At 30.3% G+C, this 15,598-nt stretch overlaps 1 protein-coding gene across 1 annotated transcript in view; it reads left to right on the plus strand.

Moving 5' to 3' along the window:
* The window catches only part of LOC128667338 (lachesin-like), a 1,084,098-nt gene that overhangs the window by 472,320 nt on the left and 596,180 nt on the right, over positions 1-15,598 (plus strand). The window contains exon 5 of the mRNA XM_053736998.1: positions 11,467-11,625. Within this exon, the coding sequence (XP_053592973.1) occupies positions 11,467-11,625 (159 nt within the window). The remainder of the gene's footprint in view (positions 1-11,466; positions 11,626-15,598) is intronic.

A 15,598-nucleotide genomic window follows, 5' to 3' on the forward strand; every position in this document is an offset into this window, starting at 1 on the left:
AATTTTTTTTTTGTTTTCATTTTTTTATTTCTTGAAAGTTTGAGCACTGTTCGAAATGAAAATGTGGACGAAGCTCGAAAAATTTTTTTTTTCATTTTGTTAAGGATTATGAGCTTTTTAGAGCAAAAAACATGATCCTTTATGTTTTTCAAAAATTCGATCCCGTGAAACAAAAAAACGGCTGGTTGGATTAATTTGGCTCTTTGTAGGGTTTTTGTGGGCATATTGAGCTGTAAAATGCACATTCAACATTATTGATTCCCACAATATTTTCGATCCCTCGCTTGATTATCCAAAAAACCAGCAAAAGCCCTTTTTTTGTTGCGTTTTCAAGTTCATGTGACGAAAGGAAAAAAATTTTTTTTTCTAAAAAAAATGGCTAATCATTCAAGGGAATTTGTTTAAGTTTTTGAAACCCACCATTGACTTTCTGTGCAATCATTGGTTGCTGAGATATTGATAATCAAAGACAAAAGGATCCTTTTCCATATGAAGACCGTTATCTCGGTGACAAGTGGACGTATCAAGGTCTCTGAAAAGTGAAATTAAAGCTGGATAACGAAGGTATCCGATCCTTAGAGTATGTAAACAAAAAAAAAATTTTCTCACGCACGTAGACCAAAAAAAAAAGTAAAAGATATTTGAAAATTTTTTTTTCGCTGGTTTTTCTAAGATTACTCAAAAACCGCTGACGCTAAAAATTTTCAAAGATCTAATCAAAAAAGTAAATACCAAGAGCAACAATTTGATTTTTTTTTCTACTTTGTACGACCATTTCTCTCGAAGTTACGGCCTGTTGAAAATCACCCGAAAATTTGGAATTTTTTTTTTTGTCCTTCAATTTTTTCCAGTAGTGTATGTCTTCGGCTAGAATAAAGATATTTTAAACCTCTAGTGACCCCTATTAATATATACACATATATATATATACATATATATATTATATAAAGTAATTAAAAAATAATTACCTAAGGGTTCACTTCCAATTAACATCACTTTCATGAATATTTGACGGCTGGTTTTTACGTTGAACGGTTCCTATCAATTGGGCAAAGTAGGATTTACGTTTTTTGATTTTATCGTACAATCTGCCACCAGGTTTTTTCGCTTTATTGCCTTTGGAAAACCTTCTTGGAATCCCAGGTCGAAAATAGGTACTAGATTTCTCAGTTGGGAACCATTTTATAATTTGACTTGTCAAATCAATGTAATCTTGCGCTGTAAATTTACTAAAAATGAAAAACGGAAAACATATTAATTTTATTTACACGTGAGCTGATATAAATCATTAACTTTCATAATTGTTGAGTTTTATTGAAAAAAAAAAAAAAAAAAATTACTATTAATATCTAGAAAACACTTTTTACCTTTGCTTGTTAGCAATTAAGTCTTTTGAAATACAATCACAAAGCATAAATGATGATTTATTTGATAGTTTATTATCATAAATCTTGTAGTCAGCTAAAAAAGGGGTACCGAGATTACTTCTTTTTTTAAGTAAGTCATCTAAATAGTCGCCCTCTATATCTCGTATTCTTTTTCTTTACTTACTTTCGCCCGTAAATGTTTGTTTTTTGTTGATATTGTGCCCGGTATTGCTTAGAGTAGATGTTCTATTTGATCCTACGACGGGATTCTACAAAAATAAAATTATCGCTGAATTTTTTCGATGATAAAAATATTATAGAAATGTTGTTACGTCCTCGTTACCCTTCAACACTTTTCTAAATACACCTATCAAAAATATCATTATTATTCTGGGAAATGCCCAGCATGAACAACTCATACGGACCATTCCCGTATGATACTTTCACAAAATTTATATCTCAAAGAAAAATGTAAATTTAACTTGATAACTATATATATATATATATATATATTTATATGATTCGAAGAGTGTACATATATATATATATATATATATATATATATATATATATATATATATATATATGTATATATTCATATATGTGTACATAGGAGATACATATATATATATTTATGTATAACTTTTATTATTATTAAGAAAATGCATAATAACGTCCATATATAAATAACTAGAATACACATAAGAATAAAATAAAAGGATAAATAGTTCTATAGGAATTTTCTACCAAGAAATAAATAAGGATAAAACAAATATTTATAGCTGCACATATACAGATGACCCATGTACATATACATATATATTACAATATTGTGTATATGTACGTATAGAAGTATAGGTGTAGGTATAAATGTAATTAAAATATATAAAAATTAGTTCCAAAAATAATTATTTACAATAAAAATTAATTTAAATACAGATATTAAATTTAAGAAAACAATACGTGCATGTACGACACACACTAAACTTTGTATGTATGACAGAAAACATACAAATATTCTTTTTTTCATACAATTAAATTTATAAATATACCTTTTTTTTATATACTTAATATATAAATATTGCATGTATGACATACATACATAAAACATTTAAAATGCAGCATGCATAAACATAATTAATCATAATACTTATAATAACAATATTTAATACACCATCTTTGTACGAAAGAGAGCATACGAGTAGGTGAGACAAAACATGAGTGGGCGTCAGGAATACCACGCGATAACCTGAGTACCGGGCGGAGTAAAACAATAAGAGCAGGGCCCAAGAATAAAGAAAAGAAACGCCCGCAGCCAGAGTAAGCGACCAACTTACTCTTGCTGCTATCTTAATACTAAAAATCAAGAGAAGACAGTTCAGAGGGCTGTAAAACCCTCTAATTTAAAAGTAAATTTACCAAAATAGTAAATTTGATTATTACCTAGTATTTATTATATTTTGGCTTTGTAATATTTAAAAACTTTCTATAACTTTAAATAATTTATTCGTTAATAAATTTATCAGATGACGACAGCATCTCAGATTTGTTTAAATAAATATGATTGCTTATAAAGCATATCGTATTTATTTAAATAAATAAAGATTCCCGGTATTCCATCTCCGAAAACGCCGGAAGAGCTGGATCATCGATAAAATTTTTTTTGATGATTAAACAATAACTATGGGAGAGTGTTTCTGCGTCTTTTCTCATAGCCCCTACCATGGGGGTCCATGTAATATTACAATGTAAATAAAAGTCACTGCAGCCGCTAATTTATCAATTCGTTTTTACGCTTCGTTATTGTCGGGTGTGACCTCGTTTTTGAGTTTTTTTTTCAAAGTACAGTTTCGTGTGTGATCCCGTTTTTATTCGAGGATTTTCATTCTCATTCATGGATTTCAATTTTATTTCGAGGATTATCATTCTCATCCACGGATTTCAATTTTATTTCAAGGATTTTCATTCTCATTCATGGATTTCAATTTTATTTCGAGGATTTTCATTCTCATCCACGGGTTTCAATTTTATTTCAAGGATTTTCATTTTTCATTCACGGATTTCGATTTCATTTCAAGGATTTTCATTTTTATTCAAGGATTTCAATTTTGTTAATTTGAGGATTCTTATTTTCATTCACGGATTTCAATCCTTATTCAAGGATTTTCATTTTCATTTAACCTTCAGGGATTACAATAAATTCATTTAAAATCATTCCCCCTTCGCTAAATAAAAAAATGGGTGGAGTGATTTTTCTTTACTTGTGTTGTGAATATATGGGCAATTAAAACAAATAAACTAAAATATTACTCGCAAAAAATCTATAAAAATTTGGTGAATTTAAAACAAGTGTGTGAAACTTAAAGTTTAGAATTTCTTTTCAGTTTGTACCACAATAACAGGTAACGATTTCATTTGGTTTACGAAAGTATGCTCTCTTTCCCCCTTATATATAATAACAAAACACAGAATTTGTGAAAAATTTGTGAAACAATTGTCTTTCTAAAACTCAAAATAATTTCATTAATAAATTTAATAAACCGATATTGCATGTAAATTCTTAAACAGACCTTCCGCACAAACAATAACCATTAATTTAAACAAACAAAACTAACATTAATCTAATAAAATTTGAGGATTTGTTAGTTAACTCAACTTAGTTGAGTTATCCGACGGACAAAAATCGGAAGTTATTAGATTGAGAGAAAAATCATCATTGAAATTTGTTTAATTCAGAATCGTTTCTATTGGAGAAATATTATAGTAAACATAACTATTTCCTATAGAAATTTTGTTTTAAGGAATTCTATAATCACTATTTTTTTTATCGTCTAAATATTTCAACAAATCAGAATTCTATTTTTTTTTTTTTTTTGGTTTGATCATTCAATTCATATAAAAATTCTTGTTTACTGAAATTGTTCCTTAAAGTCTATTCGATCCAATTATGCAGTAATATACAATGCAGTCAACTTCAATTCAAACTTGTTAATTAATAGAACTCTCCTTTTCTTGCACTCATTCATTTAAATCTATTCAAATCAATTCAAAACATACTAGATGAAATTTCTTTTATTATTATTATTGTTTTTGAAATCATTAATAATTTGAATCAAACAAGAAAATATTTTAATTTATTCAACTATCAAATGGGAATTTCCCTTTATACAAATTTTATTTGAGAAACTTTATATTCATTTCTAATTTTCCATTGTAATCTGTTTGCAGGATTTGAATTATAATTTTTTTTCCCCCATGATTATTGACATGTTTTCCGAAGGTTTAATAAAAAAAGGTTTCCACCCTTTTATTTTATTAGAGAACATATCAATTAGTTTATAGTGGGAAATTTATTATATTTAAAATCCTACTCGAACTCAGAGAATTCACTGACTGATTGAAATTTTAATAGAAGCAAGTTTCTACCTAAAGTCTAGTTTTCTTGTATTATTATTATTCAACTCATACCAACAAATTTGTTCTTTTTGTATTTCAAAGTAAAATCAACTCAACTCAACGGACCTGTATCTGACATTCAAATCTTCCGTTTTCCATCCATCTATCCCTATTACCAAAGAAAATAGCTATCCCAAAATTTTCCAAAGGAATACGCAATGATGACCGATAGCAACAAGAGATCGACCCGGGTTGATCAATGATCATTTCGTTGATTCGCTGAGTGTATCTAAAAATTCCTATAAATCCACTACCTCCCTCTTACCTAGAAGACCATAAAGGATCACTATCATTCAAACCAAGTACAACATTTAACTATTTTTTTTTTTTTTTTTTTTGTATTACGAGTCAGTTCTGTGTTGCGAAGTCAGGAGCAAACTGATTACTTTATCTTTCTCTTCTAATTACTATTATTATTTCTGAGAGCGTCTTTCGAGACAAATATCGTTATAAAAATGTTATCGAACAGAGCCAATGGCGCCGAAATTACGCCGGCTTATGGGCTCTGATCCAAAACCTAAATATTGTGAGTGTGACTCCTGTACGGAATATGACAAGTTGTGTTCTGGTGAACGTTACCACCAACCACTAATCAGACCTAATTTGCCCTTCGTAAGGAGGGTCACTACACTCCCAAAAACCTTTAAGGTCAAGAAATTCAAATATAAACTGATCCCGATCACTGAGGTCGAGAGGCCCATACCTCTCATCTACATCAGCGACGCGGATCCAAGGTTCCACTTTTACGCGGATAAATTCCTGTCCGGACTTTCCCAGTTGGAGCCGTACAAGGGGGTTCCTGACGACCACGTAGAACTAATAGTTTTGGAGTAATTTTTAAAGGAAAAAGTACGCTTTTTAAAATCGGTCCCCTTTTTCCACCAACGTAAGTAGAAATAAAATTTTTTTACTATTTTCGAGATCAGGGATCATTCCTGGGAATCTGTAGATTCCTAAAATATAAAATCTCTTTTCCCCATTGCCCCAATTACCATCGGGACGTAACAATGTAACATCTACTTGTTCATAAGTCATAACATAATTATAAAAAAATCAACACAATAAGTAGTAAAAACTCATTTACACTCAATGTTACAATAAATTTTTTTTTTATTTTTAATTATAAAAATATGTATATTGACTTTAAAATTGTAAATATAAAAAACTTTCCAATTACTTAGAACATTCCAAAGAGAAAAATAAATTGGATGAATATGTTGAATAAAATTTTTAAATTATTTTATTTGCACAAAAACTAAATAAACTTACTCAGTTCATTTGTAAAATAAAAAATTTAAGTAAGAAAAGTAAATTTTATCTTCACTATTTTGACGTAAAATAATACACAATCTTCTTTACTGCAATATTAAAATAATATTTCATATAACATAACCTACAATTGTACGTTGGTGGATATCGCTTGTAGTCTCGAATCTTTCCTTCCATTTATTTATAAAAATTACTCTTCTACCAATTACCGGTATTAACTCTCTGATCAAGTCCGTAGAGAGCAATCGTAAATTATTATTAGTGATTTGCTGTTCTGGAAATTTCAAAAAAAAAAAAAAAATAAATAATTCTGAAGTTTGCAACCAATTTAAAATTTTCGGATTTTTTTTTTCAACAAATAACAGAAAAAAAACAAATGCTCAAAAAAATTATTGAATGTCGGCTAACTTCAGTATCATAAAAATGATACTGAAGTTAGTCGATATCTAATAAGTTTTGGATTTTTGGAAAACGATGAACTATTAAAAAAAAAATATTTTGAATAATTGCACTTGTCGTTTTTTCAATTTTCTAAATGTGCATATTTTTCGTTTTTTTTTTTTTTTTTTTTTTTTTTACAATTAAGTTGTCGAAAAAAAAATCCAAAAATTTTAAACTGGCGGCTAACTTCAGGATCATATCATAAAAAAATGTTTTCTTTATAAAATCAAACTCTACAGAATATCAAAATAATATTGATGAAAATAATAAACAAACTATTTAAATTATATAAAAATAAACCTGAAAAGTGATTAATTAGATCATCGAATCCCCAATCGCCTAACAACTTCTTTGTTTCGTCGTCCGCCATTAAAACTTATTTTATTTTTACTCTCCGATATTTAATAACTTTCGCTAGCAAAAAATTAAAAGATAATTAAGCCTCTTTAATGAAACTATCAAAATATTACGACAGAAAAATATCCATAATCAATAAAATTACTTATAGTTATTAATGTTTATAAAATTAAATAAAAATATACATACATCAGTAGCAACACAACAAATTAATAGAAAATACAACGAACTTTATGGTTACGAATCATAAAGACAACTGGCCTATGCACACCTAGCATCTTAAGGTATGGGTCATATCGGTAGTTTGAATGACTTCCGATCGGAAAAACAAAAACTTAACTGCGCACCAAGAATATTTCGTTCTCGTACATTCTTTTCATACACATGTATAGTTTGCTAGGTTACTACACTTGTATAGCTGTATATGTATGAGTGTATGATGTTTATATCCTCTTTAGCATGATTACTGAGAGGATTTTTCTCTGTCTTACATATCACTCAACTTATTGGATTTCCATGCAAGTTAAATAAGACACTTGCGATCCGAGAATATGATGTAGAAATGTATGTAGCATGATGTTACGCACACTACATTAATTATAATATGTATATATTAATGGTTTATTTCAATAAATTGATTTATTATTAACAGATCAGTCAATATTCAAATGTATATAAATGAAAAAAATGAAATAAAGTAGAAATTGTGTATTAAATATGTTTAGGTCATAAATAATAATTATAATTTTTTTAAAAATAAATTAATTTTGAATAAAAAAAAAATTCATTCAATTCAAGTGAGGAAAGAACTACGATCAAATGATTATTATAGGCTTTATCTTGATTAAAGTACCATAATTTTAGAAGTTTCGATACAAATCTATTTTTTTATTGAGTTACTATTATAAAAACTTTTGTTGAAATAAACCTTGAAATTCCAACAAGAACGTTTGAATTCTTGTCGAATAATTTTCAGTTTTAACGTTAGTGTGTGAAATTATTTTCACAACCTCACCGGATTCTCTTCCCAAGAAACCAGTTGGTTGACGCAACCCGTTCGGTATTACAGGAAACTATTGTTTCATTTGAACGCGTAAAGTCAAACGCTTTAAGAGTTTCAGTTAAATCTCTTGAAAATAAAAGAGTTTTTTTCGACTAGTTTTTAGTTTTAAATCTAGTACAGCCGAACCTCATTTCAAACATAATTTTATATTCAATCATATGTTGTTTTCATTTCATTCAAACCTAAAATACTTTGACATAATCGCTCCAAGTGTTCTTTGTAATCAAGTAGAGATTTTAATTCAAGAAAAACAATTTTCTTGAGGGAAACTATTTTTTGTTGGTTGAAACGAATTCCATTTGTCTGAAGGGAAAATCCGTCTAACTCCTAAGGAGTCGGAGGTCAGTACCTCATATTTCACAGTGTAGATTGGTATGAAGAACACCTTAATACTTTTTTGTAGAGGATATTTTTTCCTAAAACTACCACAAACTTCCGCCACAGAACGACAGTCCCATAAAGAAAGTCTAATTTCCTTAAAATTTTAATTTTCCAACCAACAGTACCGCATAACTTTGTCTAAATTAGATTGGCATGAAAAACACCTCAGTACTTTTTTATATAGAATACTTTCCTCCCTAACTTCTACATATTTGCATCTTAAAACATCAATCCCCTGAAAAAATTGGAAAAAAAAATGAAATTTTATTAAAAATTGAAGTTTCTAAACATATATTTCGCTTAACTTTGGCTATACAGTAAAAAGAGCAGTGTTAACAATGGACTCATTTTACCTTCACCGATGTGAAAATGAAATTACACCGGTGTAGGAAGCGTAATTCGGCAGTGTGAAAATACCGGTGTTAAACCAGTGTAGAGTGGGGCAAACTGTGCCCGCTTGGAGTATTAACTTTGGGAAGCTTATAAAACGCAAAAAATATTTTGACGCAGACGAACACTCGGGCGAGCGCACAAACACATATGCACACATTCTGAAAGTAAAATATTTTAACACGGATAAAGAAAATTTACCTATGTGGTGACATTATTTTGACACCGCTTCCACTGGTGGAATTTAACACCGCAACTTTTAACACCTACACCGCTTCGACTTGCTTCAGTAATTTTATACAGTGCAGACTAGAGTAGCATAAAACGCACCTCAGTACTTTTCTGTAGACGATATTTTTCTCTATAACTTCTATACGTTTGTGATGAATTATATAAAATCAGAAAAACTGCACGCAAGATCGTGGGCAAGATCTCGAACAATATTACAAGCAAGATCGTGAGCAAGATCATCAGCAAGACTGCGAGCAAGACCGCGAACAAGATGGTGAGGAAGATCATCAGAAAGACTGAGAGCAAGATCGTCAGAAATATCGCGAGCAAGATAGTCAGCGAGATCTCAAGCAAGATTGCCAGCACGCCTGTCAACAAGGCTGTCAGCAAGTTCTCAAGCAAGACAAAAAAAAATTTCTTAAAGATTTAAATTTCTAACCAATAATACCGCATAGCTTTGTCTAGGCCACACTGGCGTAAAATACCCCTCAGTTTATTTTTGTTACGAATAGTTTTCACTAAAACTTTCACACATCTGTGCCACGAAACATCAATTCCTTAAATTAGTTGAAAAAAAAAAAATTTAATTTTCTTAAAAATTGTAATTTCTATCCAACAGTACCGCATAACTTTGTCTAGAGTAGACTAGGGTGAAAAACACCTCAAGACTTCTTTTTTGAGAATATTTTTTTTACTAAAACTTTCACACATTTGCGTCACGAACCACCAATCCCTTAAAAATGTAGAGAAAAAAATTTAATTTTTGCAACAATTTTAATTTCCAACCAGCAGTACCGCATAACTTCGTCTAGGCGAGACTGGCATAAAAAATATCTTCTTACTTTTTTGTAGACAATATTTTTCTCTATAACTTCTATACATTTGAGCTAAAGAATATTAAATCCCTGGAAAAGTCGGAAAAAGAACATGCAATTTTTTTATAAATTCAAATTCTAACCATGAGTGATGCGTATTTATTCTGTTAAATATTAGAGTTTGCTACTTGAATTTGTGTGTTTTTGCGTTAACTTTACTTTTGTTTTGATGTCTGACTTATATAGGCTATATTATGAATTCATGCACGTGAAATTGCTCGCGATCGTCTTATTGCTAGATATTGTTGTCTGCATTTTACTCTGTTTTTATTTTTAATTGTTTTGCCCCAACTTCCAGGCCCTGGAAGGGCCTTAAGTTGGAATATTAGAAGGGTTCTAATATTATTGATCACGGATCAATAATATCAGAACTCTATGAACTCAAATATTTAAGCATTTAGTGCTATTAAAAAATAATCATTATGTTCAATTATTAACTTCGCTTGGTAACCTCTGAATTCATGTTACTTATTCTCATGACATTTTTGCGATCAACTCGGTATTTAACTAGACTCAATTTAATTATATTAATTATTTACTCGAGCTCAATTCTCTAATCTGTACTCAATTAATTACGTATTCATAAGCTCAAACAATTAACAGTATTAATAAATTGAATCAACGATTTAATTTTGTAACCCAATAATATTATGTGCTGTGACAAATAAAAATATTGTTATATTTTTTAATATGCGTATTTTTCCAACATCCCAACCACCAACCAGTTCTGGCATGTATTTAGTTAATTATTATTTCAACACTTTGTCTTTTCTGACATTTCACTCGATATGCATCAATTAAGCACTAGACTTGAACGTGGTAGCACTCAGTAGACGTCTAGGATTTTTTCATCATTTAATGTTATCAAGCCTCGTTTCTAAATTTGTAATCCGTTTGCGCGATAATAATTAAATCAAAAATTCGATACTATATTTATATTTTTTTTTTTTTTTCCAAAAATATTCTTTCCGGATTGATAATTTTGACGTCACCCATATGTCGGATTAACGTCATAGAATGTCACACAGACATCACTTTTGCGTCATGTTGAGGTAATTACTTATACATCATAATCTTACGTAAAAAGTGTAGAATAATGAGTAAAATCTGATTCATCATTCATGATTTATATCTTACGTAAATGATGACATGGTGTAATGTCACTCTGACGTCGAATTTACGTCAATGTAATTACTGGATAGTGTCCTTTTGTAACAATAATAGACATTCTTTCTCATTATTCAATAAAAAAACTATTGTAATAAATTAAGTAAAGAAGGCTTGCGACACTCGTGTGTTGGCAACACTCGCCTAACGTTTCGTCAACCTATCACATTTGTTGTCGAAAGAACTTTCTGCTCGATTCTTTAATATACGATTATTTAGTTTACTACTCAGGCTATTTTTTATATAATTGCATGGTTTGGAATTTCGCAACAAAAATAAAAAAACTCAATATTTCAATTATATATTGTTTAAAAGTTCGAACATTATCGAATATTTAATGAGAAATTATTCTGTTTTGTTTGTTAAATGAATTGTTTTTACGTGTTCACTTTTACTCAACTTCATACTATCTAAAATTATTTTTAGGTATAAATTTCTCCAAACGTACTGTAAATTTCATATTTTCCAGTTCCTCCTAATATTGATGATTCTCAGAGTTCTTCAGATGCAATTGTACGAGAGAACGCAAACGTAACCCTTACTTGTAAAGCTTCTGGCAGCCCTACTCCTACTATTCGGTGGAAACGCGATGATAACGAAAAGATAGTCATCAATAAAACGCTAGAAGGTAAGATAATGACACTCTTTATTCTGAATTCGTTTTTATAGCTACAGAAAACTGTACATGCATATTTTAAAAAAGCCCCAATTTTCCCAACTATCAAATTTTCTTATGTAAGGCTCACTAAAAAGCAATATCTATATGCCTATCAGAATATTATTAAGTAATAAGAGATAAAACAGTATAAATGCAGGCTAGGATAAAGTCGTCTTCCTTAACTGAAAGTAAGGGCTAAAATCACCCTTTCCTGCATTTTGCTATACTGTGTTTAGAACTCCATACTATGCAGAATGCATAATTACCAATCGCTCATTACATTCACACTCAACACAATATTAAAATCTACTCAACATTTCAAGTTTCAAAGTTTGAGGCCAGTTGCTGGAAAATTTTAATCCCAGTTTAATGGCATGGACAGCTGTTGGCATTTGCCTGAGTAACAAATCACAATCGTTATGGATTTTATTAACTTACGAATATAAACTTTCATTTATTCTGATATTCGAATAAGCTCGTTTCAATCAGCTATTTAAGCACTGATAGTTGAACATTGTAACGTACATTTTCCCGCATGAAAATATCATATGCGATAAACATATATATTGAAAAATATATGTTATAGGTATAAATACAGTGTCGCGTGGCGATTCAAACGTGAATCACTGCGCGCGCTTTCCCATCTCACCGTGAAATTAACAACACCTCCTAGCTAATATAAAGAGCATTTAATTATTTTAATATTTTATTGTTTAAGTATTTGTGTTACTTTGATTAATTATTTAATTATGATTTATTTATGATTTATTGATATTATTGTTTATTCTATTTATGTCTCAATAATTATTTAAAATTTCATGAATTGAATCAAAATTTTTATTTCAGTCAGTAGCACACGTGTGTGAGCATATATGAAAATAACGACCGAAGGAAGAGTAAGTCGATACGGTAAGGATAAAAATCATTATCTCCCTTTCACCACGTGGTGCACTGAAATAATTTTTATTTTATTGCTTAGAGAGTTAATAATCATTATGTTTATGATTATTGATGGATAATAGTATTTAATTTATTATTATAATATAACTCAGATCGAGTGACAGATTTAAATATTTCATTTTGGTTAATAATTTCGGATCTGAGGTCATTAGAGGGGATAACACGTGAGTAATATCCATCCCTCGGAAAACCGAAGTGAAATATAGTTAGAGAGGACCGAGATATTGTAAAGATCGGACGTGTTGTTTTATAAAAATTCACCAACAACAGTTGGTGAATTTTTATAAAATTGTTCTCGCCCAGTTGCCGTAATAAAGTAATAAAATATTAAGTAAAGTTAATTTGGTGATAATTCGTATTTTGTTATATTAAATAAGAAGTATCGCTTACGTATTATTGATTATTAAAACTTTTCAGAAGTAAATTATTATCAACGTTGTTAAGTCATTTGCATTATCATTTGTTGCATCGGTTATCACTGCATCCTCGTTAGAGTTGATCGCGGTAATAATTGAGTATTAATTAAACTCGAGTTATTATTGCAATAATACGTTGAATATATTCAGCGTACGCCCCAGAGTTTGGTGCATACGTGCGTATGCATAAATTCCTTAGTGGATTAGACAAGGAAAGCGTATTTGGCTCCTTCTCTCACAACAATACTTAATATGTTATTTCTCTTGGTAAAATTTATTTTGTAATTTAATGGTATGCGGCTATGAATAAATAATTATTTTCATTTGGAATAATTTAAGTAATTTTTAATCAAAACATTTGTTGCGAGTGTTAGTTAGAGGCACTGGTTGCCTATGAATGAATTTTCACTTTTAAAAATTTCTTTACTTTTTTTGAATAAAAGTAAAAATTCATTCATAGCCGCCCAGGGCCTTGTAACGGGTAAAACTGGGGTTGATTTCAGCTGCTAATTAAAAGTTATTAATTGATAAGTCGGAAATGAACCAAATCAGAACCAGAAAAGACAAAACAAATAATATCTGAATGCAAGGAAATTTAATGATTAGCCAATAAAATATCCCAGAAAGCAAAATTAGAAGATATACAAAACTACCCCTTTGGCTCGGTTTAGCTCGCCGGAGTCCAGGGTTGAAAACAAAGGGGGTTTTCAAAAGATAGACAATATTAAATGTAATACTTTAAAGTTTATTCAAATCAAACCTTTACATAGGCTTCGAGCCCTTGTTCTACTACCTTTACAATAAATGATTACGGTTTTTTAATTATTTAAAACTATTTCAAATCACGGTTTATCACGGTTCTGTAAATACGTACACACGGTTACGCGGTCAATTCCCACACACACACAATTTACGCGGACTAGTAACGCGGGTCTACCCCTCTCCCGGATGCTTCAGGGGTGTCTGGTCGACTTCCCCGTCGGCCCTGCATGAGTTCCCCTTCCCTGAGGGTAAGCGGATGGTCTCCGTCAAACCCCCACCTACACGGCTAGTTCTACCTACCACCCCTTGGCAGAAGGCCTCAGAGTAGGGACCCTTAAATCTCCCCGAGAATCAAAATTTCGCTTACCTTGGTCCGGTCGGACTCGGGGTAGTCGAAGTTCGAGATGTTGTCCAGGGAATGGTCTTCCTCCAGAAAACGTCTCGGGAGACTAAGTTGCCAATACCAGCTTTACCGAGCGCTTTTATTACCTGAGCCATCCGTCCCACATACGGAAAAGGATAAATTTATCGCCACCTAGTGTTGCTGTCTGAAGCGCAGTGATCGAGAAATTATTCTAAGTCCAAACCGACAAAAATCAAAGGAAAATAAAATAATGATGAAATATTATTCACGAGATTGAATTTCTTCTAAGTTTTTGTGCTTTAATATCAGTGAGAATTGAAAAATATAATATAAAGAATGATTCGGAAAGAAAAAGAATGTGTTTAAGAGTTTGAGCAAACATTTGATTACGGAGGAATTAGCCGTACTCGCGAGCGAACGAAAAGAGAATGGAAGAATGCGCGATTAAAATACTAAGTTAAATTCAACTCTCTTCATAATTTTATTTTATTTTATATTTCTTTCGATCTCTGTGAATCTTTTAAAGATTCACATGGAATTATTTTTCACGTTTTTTTTTTCCTTTCCCTTTGACTTTGTCGGCTCGGGACTTAGAATAATTTCACTCCGCGCGCTTCCATATACTCATACTTATTCACTCGTATAACCATAATATCACACAAAATCTTATAAAAAAAAACTTAGTAATAGTAATACACAGCCATAGTTACAATAAGTTAAATAGTTATAGTGATAGTTTAGTATATTCAAAAAGAAATAGAGCTAAATGTTCAATCATGTAGTAATTAGTATTAGATAAATAGGTTTTAAGTACAAAATAGTAGTTATAATAAGTACCATAGTTTTAGGTTTCGTTAATCGTTACAAGTAGCATTAAGTAGTCATAGTTATTAGAATAAGTACCCTAGTTTTAGGTTTAGTCGTAAGTAATAATAATAATAGTAATATATCACAAATAGTAAATAAGTAGTAATTAAATAGTAGTCCTAGTTATTATAAAAAAAGTAGGTTTTAAGTACAGTAATAAATAGTAGTTAGAATAAGCATCCTAGTTATAGGTTTAGTAGTTAACAAGTAGTCATATTATAAGAAATAGTAGTGATTTAGATAAATATAAGCTAGTATAGTAGTAGATATAAGGAATCAATAGTTGTAAGAATAAAACAAAAAAAACGAAACGGGTCCGCCCCAACTGGTCTGCCATCACAGCCTTTAATTGACCCTTACTACTAATTTTTTGATTAAAAATTTCTTTACTTTTTCTGAATAAAAATGAAAATTCATTCATAGCCGCCCAGAGCCTTAAATTGACCCTTGCCACTAATTTTTTAATTGAAAATTACTTTACTTTTTCTGAATAAAAGTCAAAATTCGTTTATAGCCGCCGAGGGCCTCTACTTGAGGCTCGCCACTAATTTTTTGATTAAAAATTTCTTAAATT

This window comes from Microplitis demolitor, chromosome 2 (assembly GCF_026212275.2).
Source record: "Microplitis demolitor isolate Queensland-Clemson2020A chromosome 2, iyMicDemo2.1a, whole genome shotgun sequence".
Classification (NCBI taxonomy): domain Eukaryota; kingdom Metazoa; phylum Arthropoda; class Insecta; order Hymenoptera; family Braconidae; genus Microplitis; species Microplitis demolitor.